General features: G+C 41.5%; 2 protein-coding genes across 4 annotated transcripts; one reads left to right on the top strand and one right to left on the bottom strand.

Annotated features, from left to right (window-relative positions):
- Nucleotides 1-3,530: 3,530 nt before the first annotated feature.
- RB195_006176 (uncharacterized protein) lies at nt 3,531-4,024 on the top strand (the record flags this gene model as incomplete). The annotated part of the gene is made up of 2 exons (XM_064179104.1): nt 3,531-3,697; nt 3,862-4,024. The coding sequence occupies 2 exons, from the start codon at nt 3,531-3,533 to the stop codon at nt 4,022-4,024; spliced, it is 330 nt and encodes a 109-aa protein (XP_064036091.1).
- A 6,402-nt stretch (nt 4,025-10,426) lies between these two features.
- On the bottom strand, nt 10,427-26,105 carry RB195_006175 (uncharacterized protein; the record flags this gene model as incomplete). Of its 3 annotated transcripts, none has more annotated exons than XM_064179101.1 (11): nt 10,427-10,490; nt 11,229-11,368; nt 11,426-11,557; nt 11,966-12,079; nt 12,138-12,249; nt 16,305-16,390; nt 16,453-16,536; nt 20,470-20,616; nt 20,671-20,832; nt 21,697-21,892; nt 25,849-26,105. In XM_064179101.1, 11 exons carry the CDS (start codon nt 26,103-26,105, stop codon nt 10,427-10,429), a joined length of 1,494 nt encoding a protein of 497 aa, XP_064036088.1. The 3 variants fall into 3 exon arrangements, with proteins under 3 accessions (XP_064036088.1, XP_064036090.1, XP_064036089.1); XM_064179103.1 differs by lacking the exon at nt 25,849-26,105 and adding an exon at nt 22,389-22,393; XM_064179102.1 differs by lacking the exons at nt 10,427-10,490; nt 11,229-11,368; nt 11,426-11,557; ... (5 more) ...; nt 20,671-20,832; nt 21,697-21,892 and adding an exon at nt 25,413-25,734.
- Nucleotides 26,106-26,135: the final 30 nt, after the last annotated feature.

The raw sequence follows: 26,135 nt of genomic DNA, 5'->3' as shown, positions 1-26,135 counted from the left end.
TTATTTATTTATTTATTTAAATAAATAAATAAATAAATAACTGGTGGAACAGTTATCTTGAGGCTGTCGCTCCGTTTGTTTCTGTTTGTGAAAATTTCTCCTGATCTCAAGAATAGAATCTCAGTATCGTCGCTTTCCACCACAGCAAAACAGTCCGATACCGCTGTTACCGTTGCGTCTCTATGAGAAGTTCTGAGTCTAAAAAAGGGGCTGCGGAATGTTCCTTAGGAGAGAGAGATCAGTCATCCTGTGGAATAGGCAAAGCTTGAAGTTACTAAGGTGCGGGTTAAGGGTACTAAGTTGTGGTGTGATGCTACCAAAGTACCTAAAAACCAAGAGCCTCGGAACGTAGTCACTAGAGATACTAGAGGTCACTAGAGGTTCTTAAAGGATCCATGGCATGTACTATTGGCTAATGCTACTGAGGTGTGGAGTGGATTGACCACCTCTCCCGAATCACATTGCGCCAAATTAACTTTTGTTTTCAACTTTTTCTTCGAATGTTTTCCTTTTTTCGCTCTCGCTAAAAAAAGTTATGATGAATGAAATGAAATGGGAGGTGTACCAAACGCACAGTTGACGCTGTTTTCGTCATAGGAGAATCTGTCGTACAGCGGCTGTGGAATTCTATATTGTTAATTTGCAGAGGGAAATCTTACAAGTTCATGCGAACTGCGAGAGTTTGTGTCCAGGATTTTTCTTTAAACAATTTTATCTGCTTTTGGAAGATTACGCTCGAATCGCTCATCCTCAATACATGACACTATCCTCACATGGTGAATTAATTTTTGATGATTTATGCTCTACTACTCTAAGGTTCGATTTAAAAGTTTAGTAACTTTCACATAGAACTTTCGTGAGAGATTCGGGGTGTTTTTGAAGGTACATTTTCTTCTGGGATTTATTTTATTTCGTTCTTCTATTTTTTTCGTCGTTTCATCTATATTTCATTTTTTTACAACTCACTTCAGTTCAGTTATTTGATAAGTGCAAATCATTGTAGAAGAAAGTATAGTTTTTCGACTAGCTATTTCAAATGGATGTAAATGATTTCAGATTTTTGGGAAAGACAATCAAAAATCTTTCATCACTGCTTTCAAATTACGTCCTTCGTATTGGGTTCGTCTAGAAATGATGACGTTTCTGGCATGGAAGCCTACCTTTCTGGTAGTTGCTTTGCGCTTCACTACCTAGGTTTATTGGTTTTAGGGCGCAAACACCTCCGAACGCTTTCAACCTACCTGACGCGACGCATATAAATGCAGGCGAAGTGCCGTCAGTGCGGTTAGACGCGTTCAGCGTCGGCCGTAACTACTCTTTAGTGTTTTAGAATAGTTGTTGTACAGTAATTCCTGTTACGGTTGACATTCTTAGTGCAACCATTGCAGAGATTCTTAGTTCTTTTATAAAGAGTTCCGCTATGAGAAATCGGCAGTTTTCAGAGAGAAAAAAAAACGTTACACTGCACTTCTGCACTCTCCAGTACATGAGCAACATCTTGGGTTACTGCAAGTTGGTACAGATGAGAAAAAAAAACCAATTAAAGGACTTCTGAAAACCTCTGCAAGAACTTTCTCATGAAAACGAAGGCGATGAGCTGATGGTGTGAGAATGGTGGTTTCAACGTGAATAAACGTGAATTTGGTGGGCCAATCGCTGGAAATTTATGTCTAAATCCATAGAGAACCTAAGAGTCTGTGAAGTATGTATCAGATGTGGAGTTCTATCGCCGTCAAATCTGTTGTATATTGATAAGCAATACTGCTGCAGGTGAACTTCTGCATGCACCATTTAAGGTTCGTGTGTGACAAAAAGATAATCTCTCCTTTTGGGCTGCTTCGTCTGCGCTTTAGTTGATCTTCGGTTGGGTCGAGTGCATGCGGGCAGCGTTTCAATTGGGGGTCTCAGAATTGATTATTGGTTTGCAGATGCTCGAGAGACACGGACAGGTACCATAATTTTCAGCAAAGGTCTTTGTAAAAATATTTGTAGGCACACAGGATAGGATATATGTTGATTGAGAAAGCGGTCTTCCTGCTGCGTGTGTTATGTCCGGTAAAACACATTCGCCGGTGGCTCACTTCGTCAAACACATCATTTGCCCCACCTAATCTCACATACCTAACGTAATGCGATGAAGTTTCTCCGATGGTAGACGAGAACTTCGAATCCGCTTCGTAACTGACGTGAATCACTCCTAGCATGGTCCGCTTGATGGAGACATTCGATGATTTGATTGCATCGGTGAACTGCGCACTGTGTATGGCTATTAGCACTTTCAACTTTTTCTGCTAATACCAGAATCATTGACAGCTATCGCAGTTCCTTTTGCCTGTCTTTCATTTTTTACAACATTGGAAAGACGGGTACACGGATGAGTACGACGCACCTGACGACGCCTTCTCCATTTTATCTGTCTTAATAAGTGGTGTTAGCGCAGGAATAATAAGATAAGATACTAAAGTGGATAAAGAAGAAAGTGTCTGACCTTAATCCTTCCTCCTGGGATGAGTCAATGCGTTCACTTCAATTCAAAATCGTTTGAGGTTTGCGGACGTATAAATAGCCTATATAATGACTTGAGGGAATAGTCGATGTGTCCAGTCAGTGTTTTGATCCTCCCAGACAACTCTGCTGCCAATTTTTCGACACCGGAGGGATGAAAGGCTTTTTCGGCACTAAAGCGGCTTCGAACTTCCGATCGATCGTGCAGTCACAGCTGAGCCGCTTCCCGACTGCGCTACACTCTCCCCAAGACAAGATATTAAGATCATGGAATGCTCCAAAAGGTCACCTCAGTCATATTTGATAAAAGTGGTTCTTCACTCAGGGTGGAGGTAAAATACAAAGATCATAAGATGTTCCAGAAGTTTCGTAACTGTTCTTTTCAGTTACAGAGCTTCTTGACGGTGGAGGTGGAGCGAACTTGCGGATGTGCTGATAAGACCCCACGCCTAGAGCACACAAACAGGAGCCTATTCACAGGATACCCTGAGCAAAGACGCATAGGACAACACCGCCGATATCAATTACGGCAGTTAAGGAGAAATGGCCGCAACACCAATCTCGGGCCCTTTGAGGATACTTCGGATGGCATCGATGACTAGACTAGAGGTGCAGTCGGTTCAAAACAACATTAAAGTCATCACTCCACGAATCTGGGGTGGTGCGGGTTTCAGGTGGATTATGCCTATACGGGGTATACGGGGTTAGATTATGGAGGGAGGGTGATTCCGTCCATTTCTTCCTAATTGCTGTTGAAAAAACGGCCCGGAAGATGCGGCTTCGAGCGTTCCGGGGCGCCATTTCCTAAAACGAATTCTATTGGAGCGAGCTAGCCTTGTGCACGAGCCGCATCTTCCGTGTCGTTTTATTACGGCAATTAGGAAGAAATAGACGTAATCACCCTCCTCCCCATAAGCTATGACCCCGTATAGGCATAACCCACCTGAAACCCGCACCACTCCAGATTCGTGGGTGATGCCTTCAAGCACCGACAGTGTATAAGCGGCTGCGCTTGAAGCGGTGCGATGGAAACAGCGTTTGGAATCAAGGTGAGCCTCTGGCGAACTGCAGAGATGGGTGGCAGTAGCAGAGCTCCTTACAGGATTCCAACCGGTACGGTCCAGCGTGCAGCTTCGAGGGCAGCAGCTTACGCAACTGTCCGCGCTTGGTGTCGTTTTCACCCAAGTATAAGGTTTGTTCAGTTTGTGAGTCGGGAGCAGTTTGAACTGCGCAACGCTTTATGCCGTTAATTTGTCAACGGAGCATAAAATCCTTGCTAGCAAGATTAACACTGATTTGTATCAACGCCTATTCCTAAAATAAACAGAACTGATGAGTGTAGTGTAACCATCACAGGCGAATCCGTGAATGTGGACCATCGCAGTGGCAACCTCCACCGAACGAGGCGATTACCGTTGTTCGACCGCACAGATCAGAGAGTTGTTCTGTCCGGAAAGGTTTTGTGATCTGCATCGTTTCGGCTCTTTATCAACACCAACGCATCATGCATTTGGACTGATTTAGTGGGGAATCCCGAACATACCTGTATAGCTTACATCCTCCTATAAGAATCGTGCCTTTCTAGTCCTGCGGTTTTGTTATGAAATCTTCTGGCCCCTATGGTCGTTTTGAGCAAAACTCACCTAACTATTGATTAGAAGCGATACTTAGCTTCTTTCTTAAATTGGATCTTACAATCTCCCATATTCGTATCATTTTTGAATTCGCTGCGAATTTGCGAGCATCCAAACGGTAACAATTCTGCTGATACCGTAAGTAAAGGGAAAGCCAAGGTTATAGTTTGCTCTCTTTTTACAAAGTGCTTCATACATACTGTGACTACACATACTGCGAGTTCCAGCGTTCACACACAGGTCACATGGTTAGTCAAGTCTCAGATAAAATAGGATGAAGCGGGCACCACGGCGTCTAAATGATGCGCCGACGATAGGAAGCTACAAAAACACAGGTGACAGAATAAAACCGTTGTTATATAGCAGTCTAAACCTCCGGCTTAATCCGAACGTCAGACTTTCTGTGGTGTTCTCTCGCCTTCGCCTTGATAAATGAATTTTGATATTAGTGGTTTATGAGCTATATAACCTGCACTGATATATGGCGAAAGAGTCCCATACATTGCGAAACGGTGCTGTTGTCCAGTACATCTCCAAAGCCCATTCTCCTAAAGGTCAACTGCCTGAAGGTAGCATGGAATCTTTGACAACAACCATTCAATTCGTCACGTTGAACTGCCGAACTCTATCCAACAAACCGCCCTGTCTAGGCTTCTGCGGTAGCTCTGTGTGGCGTTTGCTGCACTGCATTAAACACGCATGAAAGATCGGCCCGTCATCAGCATTGAAAATTACACCATATATGCCAATTTGTACAACCGTTGAATCGCAGAAGACGTAAACCCTTGATAGTAAGTGCCCACGCCCCTGCGGAAACCGCTGAGGGCAACAATAAGGTTGCGCGCAGGCGCGAAGTTGCGTCATCAGCTGCAAAAAAACCGCGAAAACGAATGGAAGTCAAAATCGAAGGAGTTTGAAAAAGCGTGAAAATCCAAGAAACTGCGGAAAGCCAATGCTTTACTAGAACAGTATAACAGCAAGTTGCCAAAAGAGTGGCTGTCGGTGAAGCAACCCCTCCAGTTTGGAGGGATCACTTCAAGACCTTGCTTGAACAGGAAAGCGCCAAAGAACCACCAACCAAGTCGGAGGTTCTGATCTGTATCCAGAAGATGAAAAATGGAAAATCGGTGGAGACGACGGAATTACCGCGGAAATGCTAAAATATCTTCCTTCGTCTGGAATCCGTGAGATGACAAAGATTAACCGTTCTAGACGGATTGACGAATGGATACAAAACTCGTGGATATATATTATCATAATTCCCCTCCACAAGAAGTTATCCGTCACGAACCCTAGAAATTATCGAGGACTCTCTTTGCCGCGTGTTATGTACAAGGTTTTGGAGCGAATTATTTTGGACCGACTTATTAAACATCGCGAAGATATATACGCGAGACGAGCAAGCTGACTTTCGTCCTGGCTGGTCTACGATTGACCAAGTGTTCATCGTCAGTAGAATGATCGAAATCTGGCAGTGGTATTCGAAACCAATTCAATTAGCCTTTCTGGACTTTTTGGGCTTTCTACTCCCCTCAAGATCGTCTTCTCAACACACTCCGCGCCGATAGAGTACCAGGAGATTTCGTTCGCTTGCTTCATGACATGAATCAACGAACAACCGCAGCAGGTCGGACACCAGCCAGATGCACAACAGCATTTGAGATGGTAACTGGCGTAAAATCAGGGGCAGTGGCAGAATCCTTCCTGTTAAATTTGGATCCCAACAGCATTAAGAAGAACTGTAGATCAGTGTTTTGCCAATATTATCCTAGCACTATCAAGACGTCCCTTGATCGATCTCGCTGGATATGTTGTTATATTCGAGGAAGGAAGTACGAAATTTCAACATGTTTTTAATATTGTATCTAAGTTGGCTGCAGCCTGTAGAACGTCTACACCCTGATAAATGTAAGCAGATGTGAACCTCTTCGAAGTCGTCGGTGAGTTCTGTAACCTGGCTCTGTGTTGAGAAATAACGGAAGCAACGAGAAGAATGTTCAGCAAAGATGCGTAGGGCCATTTCTGCATTTAACTCTTCAACGAACTACCTGGTCGATCCTCATCACCAACGAAATCAAGTTGCGAGTCTACTTATCCGTGATTCGCCCCATCATGATGTACGGATCGGATACTAGGGCAGCACTATATGCGATGAAGGAGGGTCTTGATTGCGCTTACAGGAAACCGCTTGGACGGGAGAGGACAAGTGAAAAATATCAACATCTTGCACCGCCATCGAAAGTGGCTACAGAAAATCGTCTTCGCTTCTTTGCTCAAATATTGAGATGACCAGCAGATTGCCTTGTTCAACGAGTTCTGAGGAGTTTGTCGGGTTCGTGCTAGAAGCACGTGAAGTAACTCGGCATGGATACGCAGTTCAGGCGAAAAGTAGGGATTAGCAGAATATGGAATATCTACGAATAGATTGATTATGTGCAAGCGCTCGCAGAAAATCAAGAAGATAGGGCAGGGTTATGTTGAAGGACAGGTGATCACAAGATGGGAGTAATCGCGTAAGGCGATGACATCAGCCTGCCGATTAAGTTAAGTGAGTCAGTGTTTTTCCAGCAATGGTTTCTTCTTTTTTTGTGAAATTGAGTGAGCGATTCCATAGTTTTCTTTATAAATGTGTCGGCCTCTTGAGCACTAGGGCAGAATCGACCCCATCGATCGATGTAGACATCTGAACCTGTTACCGACTATACTACGCCCGCGCAAGCACCAATATAATTTCGACACAAGTTGAAACTATTACTCGAAGTATTGGCTTTCCTCTTGTTTCTCTCGCCAGTTGTCAAAGAATAGAAGTGTAGAAGTGAGACGCAACGCGGTTGCAACGTCTCATTCACCTTTTGCGACATACACATGAAGTTATTGCACACCAGTCCGATGCCGTGGGACTCGTCTCACCCCATTTTAAAGGCATCGCCCTACGAATTTGTCATGGTTTGGATTTTCGGTGGAGTGTACCTATATCTGGTCGTAGATTATGAATAGAAAGGTGGTTCCGCTCATCTCTACCTACACCAGTGTAAACAGACGACTTCCGAATGCAGTTCCTTACGGCGTCCTCTATTGATACGCTCCACCGCTGCTCCCCGCCTCCGCCTACGATTCATCGAATCAAATGAATTGTCTATCGGGACGTCCGAATGGGACTTCAGACTTTTTTGTGGTTCTCGCTTCGCTCGCCTTCACTGATCAATAAAAATAGTGGCATTTTCTGTGAAATTAGAATTCATTTTTCTAACAACATTTTCTTCTTTTTTTAAAATAAATTTCAGGCGAAAGATTTCATAGTTTTCTTTCTATACGAATTATTTCTACATTTAGAGAACATTCAAACTTCAAAAAGTCCTTCGATACCAATATAGTACAGACACAAATCAAAGGTATTACTCGAAGTACAAGCCTTCCTATTGCTTTCCCCCAATGGTTATCATAGAATGAAGTGCTAACGTAAAGTGACGTACTGACAAAGATATGGTTCCACGTCGGATCATGTAAACTGTTGGCTACTATTTAAGCAGCCGTTTGTACCTCTCTTTCGACTTTCTGAGGAAGACTTGTTACCAACCTGAAGGAAAGCTGAAGGAAGTAGGCACGCGGGGAAGTCATAGAGGTAACAAGCAACTCGGGGAGTGGTCACGGGTATTAAACGGTTGCAGCGTTCCATTTATCTTTCGCGGCACGCACACGAAGTAACTGCGCAATACTGCTGCAGTATGGCGCACCAATTCCACGTCGTTGGACCCTTCTCACCCCATTTTGTATCTTTTTGGTTTCGGCGCACTAGTTCGACGCCGTGGAACCCGTCGTTTTGGATATTCGTCCCACACACACAGACACACACGCACATGTCAAAATAAGCCCGTTATCATAGAGCATGATAATTGTATTAGTTGAACTGCGGATTGCAAACATTTTGGACAATGACGGAGCTGCACCACTTCTACGCGTATCAAGTTGCTTTGTAAGGACCGGTTGCAATCAAAACTGTTTCTCTTGCCTATTCTGGGTTATTAGGCGGAAGCGAGTGTGATCATGCTCATAGTCGTAGACTACCGCTATCTATTCGTGTTGATATTCCAATTCAGTCAATTTCACGATCCAAAAGGTACTAAGCACTAAGTACTAAGTAAGCGAAAGCTGCATACTGAGGCTTAGACTCGAAGACTTGAGCCTTAGTGATTGCTCTGGCCATTGGGATTTCGTGTAGCTTCCTGGTGCACATTTTGAAATAGCTGCTCACATCACTTCTTTAAACTTTGAAATTAATTTAGAAGGAATTTTAGTTATTTTCCAATTGTAAGAATTACTAGACCGGTTCCTAGGTCTCCTCTGTTCCGCAGCTTCGAGCGGTTTTTGTGCGATGTCATAAACATCGTGTACTCCTTTGTTTGTTGAACTATGTATACCTCAATTTAGTTCTTAAATGGAAGAAAAATCATTCGCAATAACATTTGCAGCGAGTGTGACTGTTAAATATGAAATTTCTACGCATTGCTCATTACTACTTTCACCTTTCGACAAATTAATAGGACTGGTAAGATTTCTATTTAGATTTATTTTTTCATTCATTCGAAAAACCTATTGCTGCTGCTATGTTAAATTCATACGGAATGATCGAACGTTCCTTATCACTGATATCGTGATTTTGTATTGATTGATTGGTTTTAGTTTTCTTTTCCTTACTTGAAATGTGCCCTGTTCCCTATTTCCTCAACTTACGTTTTTCAAAAATAGTACGAGAAATCACAACAACACAAATTGTTTGCTTAGTTGTGTAATTTTGCTCGGAGTTGGACAACCGTATACCGATACCGCTGTGGAAAAAGGTGGTGGAAAGAATTTCAATCTCTAACACAAATATTATACATGACTGCTTCAATGGGAGAATTTTCTGCTTTCTCCCTAAGTTATTTTCGCTGCATCGATTAACACCTTCAGTGGAAGCATTTTTCATAGTTTTTATCGTTACATAGGACAAGTTTAGTGGAATTAGTTTTCAGCGGTCAATTCTGCTGGGGAACTTTTGTTGTCCTTTTCATCGAAAATAATGCTGTTCTTCTGATGTTTAGGCAGCCTGGTTCTCTAACCTTCCTCGCACACACAGCAAGTCTTGAAAATGAGTCTTGCGAAATAGTTTTTGTTCCTTGCTGAAAGTTGAACATTACTTTTCAAAGAGATCATGCTATTATATTTGAAATCCAAAAATTTGACATTTATTGCTTCGAGATTCAACAAAAAAAACTATCCCAGTAACAGGATTGTGGAAACTGCCCTGTTACTTTTTTTTTCTGGATTAGGCTATGGATACGATGTCTCTCTCGAACAAACCACCAAGTGGTGCCCGAAAATGTGCCCGTGGCGGACAGCATGCCACTCTAACGCATGCACACCATGGCGTAACTCCGATTCCGCGTCGTTTCCTCGCATTCGATTTGTTTCTGTTTGGATTCCTTCCCGCTGTCAATTAGCAAGTATGCATTGTCTTCTCCGTGCCTTTTCTTTTCGGGAACCGGTTGCTCAGACGATTGCAGAAAGAGTGTGCGCATAGCGGAGGTATGTCGTCTCGCTGATAAGGGGTGTGTTAGAGGACAACGGTGAGAGCAGAGGGGTCCGGATGCACATTGCTTCCTACCAGCCATTGTTGACTGGACCGTTGTCGTTCTGGCTTTCAGTCTCTTCCCGACAACTGCTTCTCCTAATAAGGGGACTGACTTCACTTCTCGGAAGGTAGCATCTATTAACGGCCAATCAATAACTCACCGTACTCCTGCGATCATGATGATATGCGTTTGCTCACGATGCGATCAGTTTGACCTTGACGTGGGCGTGGCCTGTTCGCCCCGCCCTTCCAGGTGTGTTCATCCGTAATTGGCACACACACATACTCTCGTCTACTGCTACTGTACTCGCTCACTGTCCGCTACTGCGACTGTTGTAGATCAGAGCGCAACCGCCATCAACAAATGCATCTCTTATCTGCGCTACTTTTGACGATCGGTCTGACCTATTCCTGGATTTTTTTTCTGTTTCAACACACATCCACATACATCTGGTTTGGTTCTTCCCTTTGGTGATTTGGCTTATATGACTGACATGCATCATAAAGCTAGGTTACCAAAGCTAAGCGCCTGACACTCAATTTGGCATTCTTAGCACGCCTCGTTGTAATTTTCTGATTACTTTTTTTCGGATTTTAAGCATTTATTCCGAATTATTGATCACAATACCTGAGCCACATCTTCATGTTAATAGAGGAATAAGATGCGTTACAATTTTTATATAAATGACAAAGCCCTGTCCAGATCGTCGATAAGATCGGCCGCATCTTCGACTCCAATACTAAAAAACAAGTTCTTTTTATTCTATAATAAAATAACAAAGATCATTAGCAGCTTCATGGCGTTGAAGCGCTGTTGTTTTGCAGCATGGCTTGTGTTGGTGATAATTCTCTTTGTGTTTTATCACTAAGAGGATAGTTTTGTTTTGTGCTGGACGCGCACTATCACTTGCTATCTATGCGCCAGTCGATAAAGAAATGCGACCGTAAACACTGGTGGCGAGAAAGAATGGAAGCGTCGCAGTGAAGGTTACCTTCATGGTACTTCGACGGTTTGAGTAAGACTCTTGAGAGAGCGTTGACGTGTACAGATTAGAGTCGTTGGTGACAAAAAAGCTTCTGCTTATTATTTCTTAATTTCTCAATTTTTTCTTCTCTAATTTTCTCCTTTGTTTTGAACTCTTCGATATTGAGTTTGATTGGAGAAGTTTTCACGATATATCATACACATTTCCCTGCTAGGAATGGTGCTGTTATTGCGTGGTCGATTCCCATTCAAGAACGAGTTCCTCTAATTCAACTTCCGAACGTCACCACTTACCACGCTTACCCTACTAACAGATCCCTAATCAATCAATCAATGTCACCTTTCTTCTTTTAGTTCACCACTCCTCATCACAGAATACTTTAAAAAAAACTAGATAAATCAAAAGAAGGTATGCGTCTCTTTTGAGTTCCTTACCATTACCACGCAGACTATGATATTTAAAGTTGTTTCTTTTTTCTTTTTGAAAGCTCACCTTAATCTCAGCAATCCTGGAGGAACCATTGGCTCTTCCACATCACGGAGAAGCTCGCTTCCATGTGACATCGATAACGGATGCTCCATCAACGACTCGGTTCCACCAAGCGATACAGCATGCACTATCAAACGGACCGACTGCAAATCGGCATGTGAAGTACTGTATCGTCTCCACTTTGGGTTTCTACCACGCACCTCTACGACTTTAATGGCTGCTACAGCAGTGCCGACGTCAAAGCCAATCATTCCGCTCCAGTTTTTCATGTACTTCTTGGCGGCTTCGTGTGTTGGATGTGTGGAAAGGCCTGGGTAACTCACTCGATGTACCTAGTATGAGTAAGAATGAGGTTGATTCTTGCTGGTCCATCCTATATTTATGACTGGTCAGTGTGTGCTGTTAATAATTGGCGTTTGGCGTAGGTCGGCCACTTCTGAGATTTTATCTTGGTACGTTGCAAAAGCACAGGGAAAAGATCGATATCTACACTTTGGGAGTTATTGGCGGGAAACTTTAGCTCTATAGTTTTATTTTGTTTAGGCGATAACGTTGTGAGCAGTTAGGATGAACGGAAACTTGAAATGTCAGATACTCATGCTTCTTGAAAGTATCTTTAACATCTTATCCTTTGATTTCGCGTTAAAAAATTTTCTCACATTTCCTTGAATATAATTTGACATTACGAACTCGATTTGGATATGACCGGTTCGATGTTGCTAGAAAAGAAGACCTGAAACCTTCGGATGCTTGGCGAGGAATTGCGCAACGGCTTGAGCGTTCGAACAGATCTTATCAACTCGCAATGGCAAGGTCTTTAGACCACGAGCTACCAAGGCAGCGTCAAATGGTGACTGAAACAAGGAAGCATGAAGTCGTTTTTTATCCCTCGTACTTCAATTGAGGACCCACCAACGCACTCCCAGTGGTGAACTGCTGCAACTTGAGACGTTCCCAGTGCTTCATGCATTTCGTAGTCACGCAACCGGCGATCACATCGGTATGGCCGGAAATGTATTTGGAACTGGAACATTTAGTCACTCTAAAATTCGATTCAAGATTGTTTTAGACTCAAGTATGGACGACATGACAGTTTTCTTACTGCAAATTTTCCTCATGTAATTTTTTCTTTCCCGAGCATTAGCGGTTCTTTTTTGGCAATTGGAAAAAAGAAGAAAATGTGTACGTTTTTATAAAGAATTTTTTTTTGTTTCTTTCAGAATATTTGAAGGTGGGATAACGATACTGTGAAGATGAGGCGGGGACATTATTAGCATCTTCTAGAAGCTTAGAGGAATGGAAATCCATAATATCCCTTTCCCATGGAAACCATGTTACCAAGTGTGAATACAATTATTCTTTCAGGTGTTTGCGATAAAGCCTTTCTCAAAGCTTCAACAAGTAGGAACAGGAGGATTGTTCTGCTCTCTCTCCAAAAAGGGACTTTCCAGAAAGATTCTTGAGGCGGAGTTTTTATAAATCCCTACTTCTCTTGTAAGCCTACATATTTCAGCTGTAAACTGAACTTTTAAAGAACGGGGCAAAAACACTAGGAAAATTGGAAGCTTAAGTAGGAGCGATAAGTTGTGTTCATATTTCACTGATCGGTTCATCATGATCGTCGTCTCCATGCTCTTGTGCGTACTAAAAAATCCTCTAAATGATAAGACATCTCGTTCATTATGGCCATGAGAATTGTCGTCATATCAGTTGCTTAGCCTTGTTTTGTTTGAGTACTTTTTCTTTTCCTGAAACGAATAGCAGCAAGAGGAGATGTGATGAACTTCGAAGGGAAATGTTACGTTGATAGGCAAATCTTTAACTACTAACATTAATTACTAACAATTTTCTACGAAAATAGCTTTTGTTGAAGGAACATAAAGTTAGTGAACTATTTCCGGAATGTTGCAAAGTTGTTCTTTACAAATCCTGACGTTCTGTTCCGCCGACGCAAAGCAAGAGTGCATTCTCGGCCGCTGCACTCGATAAACACTCGCTCTTACATCCGGCAGTTTGGATGCAACTGGTCCTCGGCTCGGCTTGTTGGAGTGTTGGGATACTACTGTGAGTTTACGATGTTTCACGTCTTCGTCAAATGGTTATTCGAGGATTTTTAGCCTTGTTAGTACTTCTTGGTGTGGAAAAAGAAAGTGCTGATTTCGTTAGCAATAAATTATTACAAGAAAGGATGAGTGTTTTGCGATCACAAACGAATCACAAATGAATTACCCCACATTTAAACCTCTACAGATTTTCATCCATGGTCTGGGTGAATATTGAAAGGGATAACGTCGCTAACGTATCAATCCACTTGGGATGCGCCAACGCGTTTTACTGGAACTCGTAATCGTTGAGGTTTTTGGAATGCGTGTTGGCCTATACAATGACTTGCGGGGGCCAGCAGATGATCAAGTCAGTGTTTTTATCCTCCCAGAGAAGTCTGGTACCAATTTACCCCGGAGGGATGAAAGGCTTGGTTTGCACTGGGGCGGTTTCGAACCCTCGACAGTGTGGCTACAACGGACCCTAACAGACTGCGCCACACCCGCCACACGGGCGAATATTAAACCCTATAAAAATCCTTGTGATCGATAGTTGTGCGGCAACGTGACCTGACTTTGACAAAGGCGATAATGCCGAAACGTTACCTGCTAATAAGATCAGCTAACAAGATGTTGAACACAGCCCAAATAAAAGAATAAAAAGATTACTGCACGATTTCTAAAACATGCAGTTTGTAATCGTATGCTTCGGTACTAATTAATGAAATGTTTTGTAGGATAGAAAAAAGGATGCTAGGTTGCATTTTAATGAGGAAAACGAGTTCATCAATGGTCATACTGTTATAAAATACGTAGCAAACCCATTCAGTTGTAGCACACGACATCCCATCCCTTACGTTTTTGCGGAATTCCAATTATTGCTGACTTCGTGTGGTCCGCTCACATCGTTAAACACACATACTAATGTGATAGTTACGCAGTTTTTGTGATAGTTTTCCTCTAGTACATATTTTCTTTTTGGTTCAACTTCTATGAAACTGTCATTTCTTGCAAAAAATGTTAATGTCAGCATATTACGCTTCAGTAGAATAAAAGAGCAATGGTAAATCCCAGATGTGGTCATCATCTTAGCCACGAAATTAACGCTATTTTTGTAGGAAGTTTGTAGAAACACTAAATGGAATGTTACACAGTCGAGTTTATGTTTGTTTAGTGCCACGTTTTCCCATCGTTGTTTTTCTTAGCTGTATGGGCAAAAAAACTAGAGGGGAAAGTTTTTTTCCACAATTTTACAATGCGTTAGTTCGTATGTTTTCCTCATGCTTATTCTATTATTTGCATACTTTTGTATGTAAGAAATCCTGCAACATGGAATGAAACGTGTTCGCGATACACGTGAAGTAGAAATGCAAACAACCTTCCATATCCTGAGACTTCCCCAACATCAGTGATCGAAATCAATCTGCTTTTATCCAATTTGTAATAGACTTCTCCACTTTGAAGCTTTAAAGACATCACTCCACGGATCTGAGGTGGTGCAGATTTCAGGTGGAGTATTCGTATACGGGATGGGAGACTACGGAGAGGGAGGTGATTCCGTCCATTTCTTGCTAATTGCCGTAAAAAACGGCCCAGAAGATGCGGCGCCGCACAAGACTGGCGCGCTCCAATCGTCCTCTCCAAACCTCTTGTACAAAATGGTGCGCCAAAACGAATGAAGCCGTATCTCCCGGGCCGCTTTTTACGGTAATTAGGAAGAAATGGACGGAATCACCCCCCTCTCCGTGGTCTCCCATCCTGTATACGAATACTCCACCTGAAATCTGCACCACCTCAGATTCGTGGGGTGATACCTTTAAATGGTCTACCGTAACCTCCAGTCCAAATGATTCATGACATTTCATAGATTATTTACGCTAGAGGAGCCCAGGTCAACGCCGTCGCCGAATCCGAGACTACCTATTCCGTGTTTCTTGCTACAGAGATCCCTTATACGATGTCGTCGCGGCTGCGACTCCTTGATTACTGAAGTTAGCGCCCTCGCATATGTCCTGCGGGGATGAAGTCCTGAGCTGAGTTCAAAAGATGACCCTTTTCACCTTAATTTACTTGTGGAATTAACCACATAAAATAGTGAAAGAGCGCTCTAATTGGTTTCCATGTGGTCTTCTCTGAATCTCCCTTGTTTCATACGAATTCTTTTTCAAGTGCTCCAAGATTTTTAATGCTATTATCGTAAGGTTCTTCATCAGTTCATCCACATTACTTGACGAGTCTTCTTTCCTTGGATAAAGAAGGGATTCTCACGTATTCCAAATAAACAGTATGTAGGTATCGTAGTAGAAACCACTCTAGTTTGAATCTCTAACCCAAAACAGCTTGTTGGTTCTCAGCCAAATAGTTCTCATTCAGACTATTTTCGGGAAGGGATTGAAAACTATTGAACACGTTTAAGCCGTGGAATATCATGAACTACGCTGAAACAGTATGCTTAGATCCGCTTAAAGGCATCACCCCACGAATCTGAGGCGGTACGGATTTCAGGTGGAGTATTCGTAGACGGGATAGTAGATTATGGAGAGGGATGTGATTCCGTCCATTTCTTCCTAATTGCCGTAAAAAACGGCCTGGAAGATGCGCGCATGCGCAAGGCTGGTGCGCTCCAATCGAACTCCTTGTGGAAAAAAGTGCGCCGAAACGCTCGAAACCGTATCCTCCGGGCCGTTTTCTACGAAAATTGGGAAGAAATGGACGGAATCACCCTTCTTTCAATAATCTACGACCCCGTACACAAATACTCCACCGGAAATCCGTACCACTCCAGATTCGTGGGGTGATGCCTTTAAGAAAAGTCTTTGGTGTATCAATCGATTTGGAATGCGCCAACGCACTTCACTGCAATTCGTAATAGTTGAGGTTTTGTAACGCGCATTGTTTACCTAAACAATGACTTAATGCCTGATTAAGCATAGGTATCGGGTAGGTCATTTAGCATTCGCTAAGAACTCGTATTTCATCTAAGGTGTAATTTTGGTGGTATGGTTTCGAGAAAGATTTGAAGAAGTCTAGGACATACCAGCTGTGCATGCAGAAGTCTGCTCCATGAACGATTGGCTGAACACAAATCGGTGAGGCGAACGTAGCATCCACAAAACACATCACCTTGATAGAGACTTGACATATTCTCAATTCAGCATTAATAGTCAGGAATTTTGGTAGCATACGTTGTTTTTCTTTGCCATATTGATAACCTCAACAAGGTCAGGCATTGCCATTGATGGATTTGCGATCACTTCAACGAAGATCATCTGAAATGATGACCCTCTGGAATAGAGCCAAGTGCTGTTTTATTCATTTTTTTCGTAAATACGGCTACGATTATGCTCCGTTCAGGATGAGTTGGTTCTAGGTGCATCTGTGATTCCTCGACACCTGCCTCTTTGTTGGTTTTAGCGAGAGTGAGGGAAGAACATTGGTTTACACTAATAAGTTTCAATGGATTAATTTTTGAATTGAATTTTGAGTTCAACAAATATTGTGTTGACAAGGGTGTTCTTTTTTTGAAATAAGCAAAAATGACCATTTGCAGTAATCGTCTGGAATATCCTGAATCTTAGAGTGGCAAAACTTGTGTAAAACAGTGAGTTATAGTAATTGGAAATGCACGAATCCTTATAAAAAATGCATAGACTCAAAAATTCAGATTCCTTCAATTTCTAAAGGTCACTGTTTTAAAAAAAATATTGATTGTCTGTTGCGTTCAAAAGGAGGAAGAAACAGAGGAGAGCACCGTTTGCTTCTGAACTAGGAACAATGCTCGCATCTCAATATTCTCATCTATTTTTCAGACTTGATTTGCCCGAACCCGAGTTTTTTCTGCCGTCCTTCGTTACGTATTTGCTGGGTGGTTCATGGATAGTGGGATAGTCTCACTGAAATACTGTGTTCTCCGAATAACTTGATAAGGATCATAATAAATCATCACGTCATATACATGCGACTCTCTGATCTAATCACATGTACGGATAAGATGCATGCGTGTCATACGCGTGAAATGTAGGTAGTTTTTTTTTAAAAGGAGAACACTATAGAATGAAGAAGAACTTTATGTAATGAAAAATATCATCATGAAAAGATGTAATAAAGATACTTATTTCTGCATGCTCTTATAAAAGTGGGTTGAAAATAATGAAACAGGTATGAATACTGATGAAATTAGATATTTTGGCAGTAATCTTTGCGGGGATTGCAGAGCAGGAACACTGCGTAGCATCGTTTGGCTTAGGCTTTTCTTTTATGAATAGCTAAGGATGTAAATGCCAGTGTAACTCAGCAAAATCGGAAATCCTGCGAAGAAGGCGATCTGAGCTTTCGAAAAGGAACTTGTTTATGTTTTTTCTTACAGATGTATAGCAATCCAAAAAGCCAAATAAACGGTAGAAAGACAAATCATAAAGATGAGAGTTAGTTTAGGACCACATGATTGAGTGCTTGATATAGGAATGGCATAAAAATAGATGTTTCTAAAATTTTCTGGAAAATACATGTTTTCCTTGGTAATACTTTCAGTAGAGCATTGATCTTACATCTTCTTTGTCTTTCCTTGTTGTGATCTTTGTTAGCCACATACAGCGTTCACAATCTATAGCAAGCATACTGATTCCTCTTGGAAAATTTTCCACTTGTTGACATTTTTTGAGATCGAGTGATTGTTCACATTGATCGGTCACAAAAATTATATACGATTGCAAAAAGAAATTAGAGATTTAAGAAGCTCGTTGATGCAGCACATTAAGCCACAAATCGATAGAAATACAGGAGTAACTCGAACAAGGTTCGGTCAGAGTGAAGTGGATTTTTTAAAAATGAAATAGAGGAGAATTTTTCTTAAAAGAGCCAATCCTATAAGATATGTATGAGAAAAAAAAGGAAATAAAATAAAATATGTATGAGTGCGCTGCATTCTATAGTGTGATCTTTATCTTTTTTTTTCTTACACTAAAATTTTCCCTTATACATAGGTATTAATTCACTTGTGTTTTATGAGGCATTTTTTTAATACCCGAGTCTGTTTTATAACACCTTTTCTCAATGTGTTTATGGATTGAGAAAATGCCGTGCTGCTGCCCTTTTTTCTATGATACATTGCTCTTGTTCCTACTTAAGACGATGCAACAAACTTTTTCTGTCGTGACCAATCTTTTCAACTTACAGTAATGTTTTCTTCAACGACTATCGAAGATTAGTGCATTTACGGACACAGGACGACTTCCAAGTTACGCCTAACAACACATGCATTGATGCACCTACGGTCACGAGTTGCACTTTTCGCCCACTCCTGTCTGCAGCCAATCTGTCATTTTCATTGCCTTCCCGATGATATCTCAATCGTTTAGAATTGTAATTGATTGTCGGTGATACGATCACCGACGTCCTTGACCCTTCACCAGCCCCCTCCATTCCCACCTTTCCCGCTGTACAACACTCAATTCGTTATAGAGTAGATCATTCCGTGGGGAGGATTCGTTGAGAGAAGCGTTTTTGAGTGGAGGCGAATCGCCTTTCTAGAACGTCCCCAAGGATCTTCTGCTTCCTGTTCATGCCAATCAATCAATGTATTTTGGTGCATTCACGCCACGCAATAAATTATGACAGTGATAAAGTCGACTCAAAACAGAGGTGTGAATAAGGCAGAAAAGTAGGACAGGAATCTGGGGTTAACTCTCATCTAAGCTGTTTACAGTTACCGATCGCTTACCGAAAGCAGAGGAAGTCAATTGAGAGATCAGAAATAAAGGAAAAATTGTAAAGAAGGTTCCTGCGTAGTCTAAAAAATTCTACTTCATTTTATTTTGAAACTTCTACTTCAAATGACTATACTACTTCGAACGAGAGTCATTGGTACATCCATAAAATGCATTATGGTTATAAAAATTCAGAAAAAAATAGAGGAAAACAGGGGGAAAATCCCGAAAAAAAAGAAAATTTTGAAGTTCGCTTGAAGTTCCCGCATCCACTGTATTTATATGTAGCGTTAGAACTCTAATTCTATAAGATTTGAAAAAAAAAACATCTTGAATATTTTTCTAAGAATGTTCTATAGTCAATATATGTGTTGGAAAATGACACAAATAATAAAATAATACAACACAATATAAATAACATAAATTAAAATAGTGCGGTATGATACGAAGTGGAGTAATTTTACGAAGTCGTTAATATAGTATAATACAATATATTATACGATTTCTCGAACTAATACAAAATATTCCTTTGGTTTATATTTGAAGAGATTCCTGCATACTTTTGATGGATGCTGCGAACTTTGTTACCTCATCTTTACGACAGGTCGCATAACTGCGGTGGATTCACATCTACGGGCGCATCATTGCGTAATCAGTGGCCTTCGCGTCTTCTTTGCGGCGCCAGATTTGTCCATGGAAGGGCTCATAGCGGCGATAACTGCTCGAGTATTCGTGGAATCGACAACTTCTGACTACCATCCCTGCTCTTATCAGAGGAAGGAGAAAACCTGAGCTTTGCCAAGCATTTTTTTGCGCTGCAGCACACCAATAATGTTTCTGTGAAACGCTGTATGAGGATAACTTACGAGAGCTCTCTAGGACTAGCTTGGAGTAAGAAATATAAAGAAATCAGTTCGAAGCAGAGCATGGAAGACTTTTTGTTGTTGGTGAAAGAGGTTCCTGTGAAATCAAATCAAACGCAGATCCAGTGTTCTCTTGCGTGACCTACATTATCGATGTTGAAGTTCAGTAGAAACCTTCAACCCTTAGAAAAGTAAGGAGGAACTAGGGTCACAGCCTAAAGAATCGCTATCCTTCCTTTCATTCCTTCAGCAATCTTCCGAATCTCCACTCTTTCAGAGAAGAAAATTGTGATAAAACCACAATCACTGTTCAAATTCCCGTTAGGTTGCTCGTCGTGCGTTCGGCTTCAAATTTTCTGTTGATGTTTTATATATTTTCTATACTATTGATAGGAAAGCGACGCCCAGTTGATTTAACCAAGGGAACAGAAATTTGACAGTAGTTGTATAAGAAGTAAGAAAAACTTGTGAATGCTTCTCGGATACGAAATAAATTGAAGAATATGTTACCTACAGTCGCCAACTGCACTTTACAGCAAGTTACGGTGTCTGTACTGCTTGATTATGGCATTTCTGCATTTAGTACACTAGTAATGCATAAAACTAGTAATGCTTTGAAATTCTTCAACCCTACCTTTGTATTCTTCTTCAAGGCCGCTTTTGCAGCTCCGACAAAGTCTTCCTCTTTATCGACGTCAACGAAATCGGCGGTGACGTTGAATCGGACAAGTGTCTCGGTGATGAACGAGAACGATCCACTGTACATCGGTTTCATACATATCTAATAATAAAATTGAATTGGTTTCGGGGAACTTTAAGGAAGTCTTAGGAATACCAAATGATCTCCAGCATTGAGAAATTCGAGCATGACAGCAGAGAAAGCTGCAAGTCCGGAATTGTACAGTAATGTGGCAGCACCATGTTCTAGTTCGCGAAGAATCACTTCGACATTTTCCACAGTGGGGTTCCCGCAACGCTGGTACACATAATTTAAGCCCTGAAGAAATTTTTGTAGAACTGTTGTTCTGAGGATGTTGAAATGGAAAAGAAAATCCAAGGATTCAGCATTATGTTCTGATAGTCAGCAAACGAAGCCATCGTCGTCGTAAATTTTCTAGGACAAACAAATATAAGGAGATTATGAGTAAAAGGAAGTAAAAATTGGTTCTTGAGTTTTTTGTGCTCTACAACTGTTTAGGCCTAAGCGACTAGCCGTATGTAAAGAGGAAGTCAACATCCAAAATCTCTCTTCTTCCTTCTCTTTCATCCAATTTAGTTCAAGCGGAATAACCAGAAGTCTGGTCGGATTTAGCACAGTCGGTAATAGGTTCCGCTGTCTACATGATCGATCGGAAGTTCGAATCTGCCCTAGTGCTCACCAAGCATTTCATCCCTCCGGGGCCGATAAATTGGTACCAGACTTGTCTGGGAGGATAAAAACACTAACTTGACAATCGGCTAATCCCACAATTCATTGTTTGGGCCAGTTACACGTTCGTAAACCTCAAACGATTCCGAATTGAAGTGAACTTGGTGGGTAAAGTCATAATACAAGGGTTGAGCAGAATTTCTTCTTGCTAGAATTCATGTGTTCCATTAAATGTTTCTCAAGGAAAACTCTTCGATTCCTTCCCAGTTAATTAATCGGTTCAAAGCAGCTTGCTTGCATCAGATTATCTTTACTACAAACGTACTTTAGAGGAAGAGCACCTCCTGCTAGTTTCTTTTAGGGACGATAATTTATCCAGGATTTTTACGAGTGGATCCAAAAAATTACTATTAGTAGCATTTTGGAACTGTCTTGTATCCATGTATGTATAAAGAGGATTTCCAGTGCGTAACCGCACGAAAGAAAACTCACATGATTGCTCTCATTATACTGTGACACTGTATCGAAACGATACGTAGTCGAGTGGTAGATGGGGGTGACAATCGGTTCAGCTCTAGCCAATGGTTTTGCATGCGATGCGGAGAGTTTCGACTCGGAACCCAGCTTATCGAAGCTGTCACCGAATCGTTTACGTGCACTGTTCACTGCTGGAGGATGCTCGAAGTCGCTGAAATTTTCACGTAAAACAGTGTTTCTGCTTGCCCGCTGCTAGTGATGCCGTGTTTGTCTGCGTGTGTCCGTCCGTCCGTCCGAACGCAGACACGGCGACAAATTCTTTGGTGTTTACGATAGCACAAAAGCAAATGATAGATTAGCAGCCCATGTGCGGGCAGAATTTACTGCTGCTGTTGTAATAACGTTATCAATGACGAGGGGAAATGATCATTTTTGGGGAACTAATCGACGAAGGCGAAGGTTACTGTCGCCTACTGAAAACGGAATCCTGTGATTCCACAAGATATTGAACGAACGAATATTGACTCTAACCATACTTTTGAAGAGATAGGATACCGGTTTTTCAATCGAAATAAAAAATGAGATAAAGAAAACACTTATAAAGAAAATAGAAAGAAAATACGAGATTTCCTTCTGTCACAGAAAGAAAGCGAGAGTTAGAAATTGACCATTGAACAAATAGTAACCAGTTCAACCTTTCGGCCTACCTCATAATGTTGTGCACAGACGGCTTCAATGAAATGGTCTCTACGGAGACGTTCGAGGAGTAATCAGATTGCCGGCTTGGTTATCTAAGACGCTGTGTAAACACGTGGTTTTCGGTGGAAAAACTATTCAGAATCGTTCCAATTACATGTTTAAATTGGGATACGATGAACAGAATGAGACCGCCCACCTTTTCGACATCTATAAGTAGCTAAGTTGCGTGTTTTCGGCCGGATTTTCGCTACATTTGTGCATCTGATTCAGAGTGGCCACAAATTACTCAGCTTCTCAGGAATTAAAGATATCTTCAGTACTCACTTGCACTCAAATTCTTAAGGAGCTCCGCATGTGGTAAATCATGAATGGCCGAATAAAGTACTTATTAACTGAATTTTATTATTTACTACGTAAAGTACTTACTTGCGAATTAAAAAAACTCAAATCTCAAAAGCTCAAAACTTTGCCATCCGCGTATTGGCAAGCCCAAATATTACACTAAATCTTTCGCCTTTGGCCCAGAAATCATATATAATCATGCTATATAATAACGCGCTTAGTCCTTGTGTGTGTATGTATGTGTGAGTGTGTTTATCTGTGTGTCACGAAAATACTCCACAATGATGCGAAACTGCACCGGTGAGGCGGCGAACCATTGCCATGCACCTGATAGGCGAGCACTCTACCTTTTATCCATTGTTCAAAGCTCCGTGGGGATCGATATTAGCTTTGATAAGGCAAGATAGTTTCTCTCATATGTTAGTGAGGGTAAATAAACTTTTATGTGCTAGAAAGTTGTAGAGTGAGGAAATACGGGTTCCACTGCGTCAGATTGGTGCGCGAGAGCCACAAGGCGGTAGAATGGGTTTCTATGGTTCCTTCGCATACCTATATCCCAGCATGTCTCCCTAACGCTGCTAACATAATTTTTTTTTAAAGGAGAAAACACACGTGCGAACGGCTGCTTAATTGCAATACATAGTAGCCAACAGTTTACGCGATCTGACGTAGAACGTTACTTTTGTTATTTCAGTAGTAATATTCACTTCATTCCATGTTAGCACATTATGCTGTGCTAATAGTTGAGAACGGAGGAAACTCATACTTTCAATAATGTTTCCTAATTCTGGAGGTTTGAGAGAAACATAAAGGTAGAATTAAGCTGGATTGTTCTTCAAATATAGAACATAGCGTTTAGAGGAAAAACCTTAAAATCTTTCACCTTTGCTTAAATGTTCGGGTAAAAAAATTGAAGATAGCGTTGATAGAAAAAAAACAATTCTAATTTTACAAAAAATGTCGCTACTGTTATTTCTTATTGATCGTTGAAGCCGAGCGAAGAGAACACAAAACAAAAACCTGAAGTCCTGCTTTGACCGGACGTTCAGACTGGTATCATAAAACCTTCGAAATTTCAAAAATCCCTGTTTTCCGACAAACTGAACGCTTGAAAATTCAAAAGTTTTCATACAAATCCTCGAAACCTTCTTAGATTTTAATACATCAGGATTCGACAAAATTTTTCTGAAACTAAAGTAATGAACGATATGATATAAAAGAGCCGTCCTTGTTGAGGATTCTTCCATGGACTTCCGTGCAAGCACTGAACGAATGGTTTTTTGAATTAACAAGGCTCAATTAAAAGCTGTTTTTCTACAGGTTATCGTACAAATTGCAGATTTTCATCGACTAGCTTCTTTTTGAATATTCGATGTATTCATTAAAGTTGACATTTTGCAGAAGTCAAATTCACCAACCCGGTCCGATGACATATTTTGTTGCTGCTGGGACAAACAGATGGTCCTCCTGCGTAAATTTAAAAGGAGTTTGTTTCATGCTCGAGGCAGTTAAAATGAATGGGTCACTAGGATGTCGATACAGATAAAGGGATTTTCAGTGTTGCTGAAGTCTTAAGACGGATACGTCGTTAAGGACATGGCGATAACTACTGAAATTCTCAATGAATTTCTGTGGATCTTGAATTATCTCTTCAAATCCACCAAAAGGTCGCTTCCACCTTGACATAGTCGTCATCATTTCGGTGTGGTTCTTATCAGCAGATACCAAATAATTTCAAGTTGTTAAAATGTTAATATATTCTGCATTATTCCTTTCTCCAGTTTTTAGTTTTGGATCATCTTAAATTACTCATATCGAATGCTCCTCGCCAGAGCACTTCACCGGGAACACTTATAAATTTCCGAGAGTTTTACTTTTTCGATTATTCTCGTTGATTCGTCATTACTCTCATATAAAAGTGAATTCTCCTGAACCATACCCGTCTCGAACGGTCGATGGTTATTGAATGTTGGCGATAGTGATTAATGATGTTCTTGGTTGCGGTTCCATCGAGAAATTGCAACGAATCCCTGTGCCGTAGATGATTTATGTCGGGCATGAATTCTTCGCTGTATGCGCATTTGTTGTTGATATGAGATGGTAAGGGACAGCAGGTTCTCCCTCGATGGGTGTTCCATCATTGTGGTTGTGCTTCAAGTGAGGTTTTTATCAAATTCAGCATGTCAACGACTTGGCCTAAACATTCACCAAATGGCGGGTTTAAAACACGACACACGATTGAGGCTCCATTTTGTGTGATTCTGTCCTGAGACGGGCCAGTTCTCACTGAAGGTCCATTGGTATGAAGAAACAACCGCGTTTCCTGGACAACAACATTCAAAATCTTCATCTCAGGACTTTAAAAATCTGCAACTATATGCTTAGTTTCGAGAGTTGTTGGCCACTTAAAATTTTTGAGATAGAATTCTAAGTTGAAGCTTGATACTGAAAGTTATTTTAACCACTTCCAATCATAAATTCTGAATCCATTACTGTAGCTGCCTTCAAATCGAGCAATACTTGGCGAGTTTGATTTCCACACTAATCGAAAATGTTCATACCAAGAAGAAGCAGAGTTTTTGGCCACACTCTTGTTTAGATTTGCGAAATGGCAAGAGAACCGTTTGATTAGCTCTTAACATTACCAACAGTTTCAATTATACTTACTTAGATACTTAGATGGCCCGTCTTCACTGGACGTGCGGGCTCCAGCATCTCTTCCACTCGTTTCGTTCCCTCGCCATTGTCATCCAAGATGTTCTCAAGCTTCGTGAGTGACGTTGACGAGGTCCTTGAGCCGTATCCAGCTGAGCTCTCAGCTGGTCCATCCGTGTAGCAAACACGTCACCCCATCTCGTTGGCGGTCTCCCTCGGGGGCATTTAGCGTCCCTTGGGATCCACTCTAGCGTTCTTTTAGTCCATTTATCGTCAATTCTTCTCATGATGTGGCCGGCCCATCTATGTTTTGCTTCCGATACATATTCCGCTGTGTCGCGAAGATGGGACATTCCTCTTAAGTCGGAGCTACGAAGACCGGCTAGGTGTTGTGTGCGCCGGTTAAACTTCAGGAGACATCTCTCAAGGGCTCTATGGGTAGTAAGTAGCTTCCTAGACGTGTTTGCTCACGTCTCTGCTGCGTAACAGAGCGCTGGAAGGACTGTCGAGTCGAAGAGATGGGCACGAAGATCTTGGTCCGTCAGTTGGTCTGTAGCTTCCCTGACCGCTGCGAGTGCTGCCCATGCTGCTCTCATTCTTCTATTCAGTTCTTCCTTCAAGTCGTTTTTCATGTTCATAGAACGTCTGAGGTATACGCATGACGAAGTTTCCACGATTTGGGAGCCTTCAAGTTGTACTCCTCCGTCCTCGCAGTAGGCGTTCTTCATGAACTATGTCTTCTTTCTGTTTATTCGTAG

This window comes from Necator americanus, chromosome I (assembly GCF_031761385.1).
Source record: "Necator americanus strain Aroian chromosome I, whole genome shotgun sequence".
Classification (NCBI taxonomy): domain Eukaryota; kingdom Metazoa; phylum Nematoda; class Chromadorea; order Rhabditida; family Ancylostomatidae; genus Necator; species Necator americanus.
Note: the sequence above shows the minus strand (reverse complement) of the source record. Positions and strands in the feature narration are given on the sequence as shown.